The following is a 9,402-nucleotide window of genomic DNA, read 5'->3' as shown; positions in this document are numbered from 1 at the left end:
CAATGTCATGGTGACGACCGACACGTACCAGCATCTGTTCAACATGCATACGTACTGGCCATATCTGCAGGACCTGAAGCTCAAGGCTGCTATCCCGCACATGTCACCGCGCCAGGACTCGCTAGTCAATGATGACATCCTGGAAGCCATTGGCAGCCGATGCCCGATGCTGGTGTCGCTGCGACTGTTTGGCTGCCACGGCATCACAGACGAAGGCCTCAGCTCGGTGCTGGGCAATCTTGGATATCTCCGCGAGCTGGTGGTCATGCACAGTGCTACCGACCCGCTGGTGCAGAACAACGGCGAGGATGAGGAGAGTGATACTGACAGTGATGCGACTTTCCACAGTGCACGTAGCAGCCGCCGCAGCAGCGCGCGGTTTGAATACAGTGCTACCGAGGAAAGCGGCGACTTGCTCGCCGGAGCCAACGACTCTGGCCACGCCGGGCCGTCGACAGGCGGTTTGCTTATGTCAGTGCCCTCAATCAACGACATCTGGGCCACCATCCCGTCGCTGCCAACACACGGGGTGCAGCAGCCCCCGGCAAACTTGGTGGCGCGTCGGGTTGATAGCTCGCCGCAGTCTACAGCGCCTAACAGCCCGTGCTTGACGCGCTCGCGCAATCAGCGTGTGTTCACATCGCAAGCGCTGAGCCGTGGCGTGCGCTCCCGCCGCTTCAACCTGCTGAACTTGGACATGGAATACGACTCTGTGTGCGCCGAGCACCTGTCGAGGCTCTCGCATTTGCACGTGCTGTGCGGCCGTGTGATCACCCGCCATGCCAAGGCCCTGATTGAGACCCAGTTCCCAAAGTGCAAGATGATGGTCTGGAACATTAACTAAACCATACATGTGCTGCTTTCGCAGTCATGCTGAAACGCCATCTGTCCATTTGCACACAAATACCTTTTAACTTATGCCCGCCACCCACCTCCTTCAATTTTGTGCTCTAGCTTCTGTTCAATTACTGGTCCCTGTAGTTTTTTCATTAATCCAAAGTTATATAAACTGAAAGCTGTATTTACATGAGGAGTTACCTAGGCCTGCTATATGAAACAACATTACCATGCAATCCGGGCAAGGAAACCTGACGGACGAATTCGGATTGTTAGCTTGCGGAGCTCGTCCAGGACAAGAATAACGATGGCGAAAGGCATCGGGATGAAGAAGAACGGTGCCGGGATTTGGTGTGTGCCAAAGATGTTGTTGAACCATGGCACATAGCAAAACAGGAACGTAATGCCGAGTGTGAACGGAATCGCACATAGCAGACGCAGGTTCTTGGTCGGACCCCAGAACGGGTTCTGCTGGAAGACACTGAGACGGCGGGTGCGGGTCGCAAACATATTGCCCCACTGCAAAACCACCAGCGACAGGAAGAAAACCGACTCGCCTGTATTCAACAGCTCGCTCAGCTCCGCTGCAGTCTTTCCGGGGAACTCACCGAGTGTCCACTTGTCAAACGCCAGGAACAGCTGGCTTGGCGAGAACCCGCCCTTCCAGTACATGAAGATGAAGAAGATGACGTGCGCAAACAGCGACTCGAGGATGCCGATGAATCCATATGCCTGGATGAAGAACTTCAAGTTCACCAGGTGGTCGCGCTTTGGGTTACGCGGCTTGCGGTACATGATGTCGCTCTCCGGCGCCTCGTACATGAGTGAAATGCTGGCCCACACGTCAGTGAGCATGCAAATGACGATCATGAAGATAACAGAGAGTGGGAGGGGTACGCCGAGCACCATGTTCAGGAACATTGGAACGAACTCAGAGAACGAGCCAGCCGGCATTAGATATAGGACAACCTTCTTCAGGTTCTCAAAGACAAGACGGCCGTTCTCGATGGCAACAAGGATGGACGAGAAGTTGTTGTCGAGCAAGACCATGTCGGCGGCTTCTTTGGCGACCTCGGATCCACTGCCCATAGCAACACCGATGTGGGCTGCCTTCATCGCTGGCGAGTCGTTGACACCGTCACCGGTGACAGCAACATAGCACTCGCGGTTGCGCAGCTCCTGGACAATCAGTAGCTTCTGCTCAGGTGTCGTGCGCGCAAACACGATCTCGGTGTAGTGGCAGATGATGTCCCAGTGCTCAGGCTGCAGGCCGACGAGCTCGCTGCCAGACAGGACCAGGCTGCGAATGCCATCGTTGCCATGCCCGGCAGTCGTCACGGTTCCTTTGTCAGTCGACGAGTCAATCGACGGCGTCTTCTTCTCGACACCGGCATCGGCAAGAGCACCAGGAGCGTGCTGGAGGGCCTTGGCACGGATGTCGTCGATGGAGTCAACGCGATCGTTGGTGATGATCTTGCACTGGCGCGCAATAGCCGCGGCTGTCAGAGCAAAGTCACCAGTCACCATGAACACGCGGATACCGGCGCGGCGGCAGGTGTCGACAACATGCGGGATCTCCTTGCGCGGCGGGTCGACAATGCCGACAAGCCCAACAATCGTCAGGTCGGTGTTGACGGCAGCGACAACCTCATCGAGCTTGGCCTGGTCATCCTCGATGCCGGCAAACGGGTTGGTGCCCTGGAACTCGCGGCGGCACAGCATCAACACGCGCTGTCCTTCGCCCGACCACTTGCGCTGGAGTCCCTGCAGCCGCTCGAGGTTGTCCTTGTCAAGCGGGAGCACGTCGCCGCTGGCGTTCTGGATCGACGAGCAGCGCTGGAGAAGTACATCCGGCGCACCCTTGACCAGCAGGACCGGCGCAGATGGGGTGCCTGCAAGCTTGCGCAGCGACAGCATCCACTTGTTCTTGGAGTTGAAGGGGATCTCAAACAGCTTGGTGTACTTGGCCTGAGCTGTGGCAACAGGCTGCAGGCGCTCGGCAAACCGCAGGATTGACGAGTCGGTGGCATCGCCGTTGACCCGGCGGTCGGCAATGGCTTGTCCATGGAAGCAGGGTCGAACGACGAGCCGTTGCAGAGTGCTGCGGTGTCGTACAGGCGCTGGACAGCAACATCCTTTCCAGAGTCGAAGCGAGTCTTCAGATCGTCGGTAGACACGTCGGTGTCAATAAAGCCAGCGTGGACGACGGCCATCTGGTTCTGGGTCAGCGTGCCGGTCTTGTCGGAGCAGATGACGTTAACCGAACCCAGGGTCTCGACAGTAGTCAGGTTCTTGACCAGTACATTCTGGCGTTGCATGCGCTTAGCAACAAGAGTCAATGTGAGCGTCAGGCAGATAGGCAAGCCCTCCGGAACAAATGCAACAATAACACCAGCACTATTGACAAGTGCATCAGAGAGCGACAAGAAGGTGGGGAATGAGTGACGGAGCCAGGTGGCCCACAGGACGATCAGGAGGGTGCCGATGGTAAGCGAAAGCGCGGCCACAATCAGAACGAAACGAGTGATTTCAATCTGGAGTAGCGTCTTCTCATTCTTCTTGCTGGCGGTCATCTTGGCAATGCGGCCCATGACGGTGCTGTCGCCGGTACCGATGACAACGCCAGTGCCAGACCCTTGCGTGACATGGGTTCCCATGACGGCAATGTTGCGAGTCTCCAGGTAGTTCTCGTCGGTGTGGTTGATGGTGGCAACAATCGGGTCTGACTCGCCAGTGAGCATTGAGCGGTCGAAGCGCAGGTCGCGCGAGACTTCTATCAGACGGATGTCGGCAGGAATCTTGTCACCGCCGCGGACATGAACGATGTCGCCCTGCACAAGCTCGGTGGCAGCAACGCTGGTCTTGTTGCCGTTGCGCGTAACCATGGTTTCGGTAGGCAGCATCCCGGTGATGGACGCCATGACCCGCGATGTGGTCCACTCCTGCCATGCACTGAACCCAGCCTGCAGGAAAATGACAAGCAAGATAGCAATCCCCAAAGCCAGGTACTGAACGTTGGCTGGTTTACCAAGCGGCTTCCACGAAATCCAGACAAAAATAGCAGCAATCCACAGCAGTGGACAGAACCCACTGAACAGCCACTGGAAGATCTTGAGCCAGATACGGTTAGGCGGTGCGCTCAAAACGTTAGGACCGTCACGCTCGCGGCACCGCTTGATGGCGTTAGTCTCGAGTCCCTGGATGGGACTGGTGCTGAACTTGGTCAGAGTCTCATCGACAGTGTCGAGGTGGAACTTGAGAGTGCTCAGCTCATCGGCAGTGGCACCGAGCTTGGCCTCGTGCTCGGAATGCTCATCTTCGCGCTGCTGGTATCCGCGACGAAGGAACTTGAAGCGGCTGAGCAGAGCGTTATACTTGCGAGTAGGCTTAGCGCCATGGAGGGGGCGAGAGGTTTGGCGGCTGAGTTGGATGCTGAGTGTGCGGTACTCAACCGTCATCTTGCGCTCAAACTTGAGCCCAGCATCGATAGCGGGAGGCTGGCGGCTCTCAGCTATTTGGATTTCCATTCACAATCGAGAGGTGGTTGGGTTTGAAGTGTAAAAATTAGGGAGAGTGTAAAAGGCTATTGGGACATCTCGAGCAGGAGCAGAGGAGCGCAATCAGCTTTATAGCAGTCAAGAAGTGTTTGGAGATGAAGGCGAGGCGCTTGACTACGCAGCATCGGAGTGTGGGGAAAGACACGCGTCTAGCTGCGGTTGTCATTTGCAGCGGATACATTTGGTAAGCTCAACCACCTCTAGGTTTTGTTTGAAAAATTCAAAGCACGGCCTCCTTGTTTGATGAAAATGGCTATGTTCTCTCCGTATGCTGGGAATCTTCGCCATTTGCATCTGTAAAATACCTGAAACACAATTTCAGGACGAGTCGATCACCCCCTCCCTCATCTGATGCGAACAAATTATGTCTTTTGCAACACGCTTCTCATGCCCCTTCTATACCAGCAATGCCAACTTTTCGGCTATTGCCACGCCTATTACGGCACTACTAGTCAGGCATGTGTTTTTTGCCCCCTCGATATCATGGGTCTATCGCTTCATCTCTATGATGTACGAAGATACTCACATTATGCACAGTTTTCCAGTGTTTCTGCTGTATAAGCAGTTTCTGAAGAACCTTAAACTTGTACGTCGAATACGAGATGCTTTCTTCAGATAAACAGAAAGGCCTTTGCCTTTTCTCACTTTAGGATACCCCTCTACCTTCTAACCTGGACAAAAGCAAAGATCGGCACATATGAAACTTGCAATCAAGTTGGATTGCCCAGTAGGTTGTGTACGAAGCTGCATGGTCAAAGAAGGGGCTAGCTTCATGACGCGGCAGTGCGAGTCGGCATACTGAGCTGCAGCTTGGCCATTTTTTCATGCACCCGTGCGTTCATCGTGCATATAGTCCGAATCTGGCTGATTCGATTGAAGTGCCAAATGCATATTTGGATCACGTTTGATAACATGATTCGATTTCTTCCAAATCACATTGCAGCGATTGGTGCTCAGAAGACCTGGAGCAGTGGGTAGTTGGGATGACACCGAACCCACGGTGACAGATAATAAAACACCCTTGGTAAATGTGGATAAGGAAATTGAACAAGACCATGTTCGTGATAATACATTAAACGGATTTGGGTGTGCATCTAAGTGGATGGAGATGATGAGCCCGGGAATAGCCTGCTGTCACCACCAACCACCGTGACTGGGCAAGGCGAATTCTCAATCAAGTAGTTGACCTTGCACCCGATAAAGCGCTCCTTCATGGACTTTGACGCGTGTCTTCCCATGATCAGCATGTCGCACTTCAGCTCCATCAGCTTGCGCACCAGCTCGCCGCGGATGTCAACGCTGCGAATCGAGACTCCCTTGATCGGATACCCTTCGGCCTTGATTATCGACGCATACTTTTTGAGAAGCTCATGGCTCTTCTCGCGCTCCGCGACCTCCTTGTCGGAATTGGATGACACAAGGTCGCCAATGAGCCCGTTTACTGCTGGCCGTACGTTGATGAGCACCACCTTGTCACGGCCCGGAACCAGTGCTTGACGAATGGCCCACTCGATGATATCGATGGTCTGTGGGCTGTCCTTGATGGCAATAGCAACAAAACGCTCAGGCTTGGATGGTTTGGTCTTGCTTCTTCTCTGGCGCTGACGCTCTCTCTGCAATGCTGCCTCAGGATCGACGTCGGGGATCTCGATCAACGTGCCTTTACGGAACAGAGTGGGATGGCCGACGCCTAGCAGGGAATTCGGGCTCTGCGCGCTTTTACCCAGGCTCTTGGCAACCAGCTGATCGTAGATACTGTCCTTGTCGCCGCTGGTCGCTGTGCTAGGAGAGCCGCCCTTGCTGCTCCCTGGGATGCTGATTCTGGGCGGCTGACTAGACTCAGTTGTGCGTTCAGCCATTATGCTTGGATTTGCTTTGTTGTCAGAGTATTTCTAGTAGTCAGTAAAGAGAAATGCTTATAATGCACCGAGCACGGTCTGTAGGAATGGCAAACTGGTCGGTTTAGCCAAAATGCTTCCCTACTGGCGGAAATCGCACCGCATGTCATGCAGCGATATCGACCACTGTCAATACTTTATCGGAACACATCAAGGACGTGGCCTGCTGCTGCTAGCTCCTGGGGTTGTGGTTAGTTCGTCGGCGAATGCATCCTGTTTCAACTTGTGGTGCGCTATCACGGCAGAGTGGATCTATTGCTATTCAAGTACTGGCCAGTGGGAAAACACTGTTGTGAAACCCGCCGTCTGTGTACACCCAACCTCTGCATCTCCCCCAATTTAGCAGTAGCTGACGCTCTAGCAGCCGTCCTGGGCCAAGTAGGCGGTGCTTTCAGCAACACAGCGGTCGCAGGTGCACACAAAGAAGTAATGTTGCTGGAGCCGCTCACGCCTTTCGCCGACATCCTCAAAGACCGATCCATACGAGATAAACATCTCCTCGCCCTGCCTGATATCATGCAGGCACACAAACCTGATCTGGCGCCCCTCTCTAACCTTGAACACGTTGGGCGCGCAGGAGTGGTTGAAATATACCGCAGTGGGGTAGATGGCAAACCCCAGCATCTCATGCTCCTCCCCATCTCGCTGGTCGTCAGCTGGGTTTTCGCTAGGGAAGGGGTCGTTTGGATCCCAGATGCCAAACGAGTTTGCCATCTCGCGGTAGTAGACGTCGCGGAAGTCGGCATGCTCCAGGGCGGGCAGCTGCTGTGCCTCGATGGCCTGCTGCCAGGCGCCGTTGAGCAGCCAGAATGTCTCAGCAGCAACGCGGAAAAGCGCACCCCAGCCCGTCAGGCGGATTTGTGCTGCCGTTGGGACCAGCGGAAGATGGATTGGTGCAATAGTCGCAGGATTGGACGCATCCCCACCCTCGCTAGACCGGGTTAGCTGTAGCGAGTAGAGCTCGCTGCGGAGCCAGTTGACTTCATTCGGCTGCATGTGCTCGAGCGACTCGCAAGGAGCAACAGGCTCGGCGGCGACGGACCGGCGTACCATGTCTGCAGCCCACATGGTCGGATCGGAGCCGCACACCGGTTTACTATTGCTATTACTGCGTTTATTACTTCGATGACACAGGGAGCCTGCGATCAGCCGCGCGATCTCGCGGTAGGGGCTGTCCGGCAGGCCGCCGATGAAGATGCGGTCCTCGATGATTGAATCCCACACGAGCATGATCCACTGCGCCAGCTGGTCGTCCGAGGCGTCGTCAGGGTTGAAAACCTCGTCTGTCAGCGATTTGCCCTCGCTGAACACCAAGCTAGCCTCACACGACTTGGGCTTCTTTCCTTTAGCGGCCTTGGTCATTCCCTTGCTGGCTGTGGCCTTGAGACGCTGGGCCTCGGCCTCAATAGAGTCTAGGACTGCGACGTAGCGCTGCCACGCGTGCCCACCGCCATGGGATGCAATGGCATTCTCCTGGCACTGCTCCGAGCAGAAAGCGCCCTTGTAGTGGCATGCCTGGTGGTGCTTCGTGCCGCCAGGGGCCGACACCTTCAGGTGGTGCTTGCGGCGATCATCAAACTTGAAACACCAGGCACATGTGTTGCCGACCCAGTCCTCACTGATCGCACAGGCCAGCGGCATGGCCTGGAACACCTCATCGCCGCGAGTGAAGTCCCTGTCCGCAAAGAATCCACGCCCGCGACCCGGAACATGGTGGATCCTGACTGGGAAATTTTCCGAGTCGTCGTTAGTCACAGAAGCACCCTGCGCAGTCTGACCACTACTAGTGCCTGGCGCAATGACCCTTGCATCGGATAATTTTCCGGGTGGAACTGCAGTTAGGGCGTTGGCTGAGAGGATAATCGACATTGGTGCCTTTTAAAGGTTCAGAAACAGTAGCTGGCTGGTATTGCGACACGATATGAATGAAAGCTGAGGGAAAAGAAACGGCGTATGAGTATCGGCTGTTTTACCTTGGCTTTCAAATCTCCTCTGCCTGCCGCTGTCTTCTGCAAGAAAAACTATTTGCTCTGCTAGCATTCCCCCAAGGTTTCAGGCATGACTCGTTCCAGTACAAACAATAGCCTCAGAAAAACGAGTCGAGTTCGCTGCAGGGATGCTCCAGGCTAGCCCGCTGATAGGGCGCAGGCCACACGTGTAGGATGAGTCTGCCAGTCCTTTGCTACAGCAGGCTCAGCGATATTTGTTGGGCTGGTGGCGGTGGCGAGTCCTCAGGGTGGATCAGCAGAAATCGCAGTAGGCTGGCGAGCCACAGATATGGTGGACGCACTGCCGCTGTTTGGCGACATGCTGCTGGCGTCGCAGAGAGTTCCATGGTGCACATGCTGTACACCATGGCTTAGGCTGGCCAGACGCGAGGAGGGCGCTTGGACCTGTTTTGCGGATCCACTAGCGATCGACCTTTTATACGGCAAAGGGCGAGCGGACCATTGCCAATGCACATGACGCACATCGCCTGTTTGCCCGCCAAGCACGAAAGTGTGAAAGCTGCAGCTACAATAGCGCAGAAAAATGTGTTTTCGAGTATTTTGAAGGCGCTTGCACCTTTTTTGTTCCGCTCACGCGTTTCATTTTAACACTCGTCCTACTTCCTCCTCTTTTCCCTCTACATTTGTTTCTAACCATGAAGTTTACGACTATTGCGCTTTCACTGCTTACTGCTGTCAGCGGATACACGATCCTGGACAGCGCCACGTTCGCCTCGGAGACCAAGGACGGAATTTGGCTGGTGAAGTACTACTCGCCTACCTGCCCGTGGTCGCGCCGCTTTGCGCCAACATGGAAGCAGGTGTCGGGAGACCTGCAGGACAGCCTGGGCATGAAGGACATTTACTTCGGTGAGGTCGACTGCAAGGCTAACCGCGCGCTCTGCGACAAGGCCGACATTGACGGCTACCCGACCGTCGTGCTGTACCGCAACGGCGTCAACGAGGGCGAGGTCCCCGGCGGACAGTCCTACGAGTCGCTGAGCAGCTTTGCTCTGAAGCTCTAACTTTTTTGCAGCTGGTATCGGCGACCTCTATGTACTGTTTCTAAGTAAAAGAGCAAACTAGCTTACTAATGAAAGTAGCCCTGGGGTTCAATGCGTA

At 55.1% G+C, this 9,402-nt stretch overlaps 1 protein-coding gene across 1 annotated transcript; it reads right to left on the bottom strand.

The window, feature by feature from the left end:
- Positions 1 to 1,062: 1,062 nt before the first annotated feature.
- On the bottom strand, positions 1,063 to 4,364 carry DL89DRAFT_297316 (putative Na/K ATPase alpha 1 subunit; the record flags this gene model as incomplete). Its single annotated transcript, XM_040890743.1, has 2 exons — positions 1,063 to 2,810; positions 2,855 to 4,364. 2 exons carry the CDS (start codon positions 4,362 to 4,364, stop codon positions 1,063 to 1,065), a joined length of 3,258 nt encoding a protein of 1,085 aa, XP_040739282.1.
- Positions 4,365 to 9,402: the final 5,038 nt, after the last annotated feature.

This window comes from Linderina pennispora (genome assembly GCF_002104995.1).
Source record: "Linderina pennispora strain ATCC 12442 chromosome Unknown DL89scaffold_89, whole genome shotgun sequence".
Lineage (NCBI taxonomy): Eukaryota > Fungi > Kickxellomycota > Kickxellomycetes > Kickxellales > Kickxellaceae > Linderina > Linderina pennispora.
This window is presented reverse-complemented; position numbering and strand designations above follow the sequence as displayed.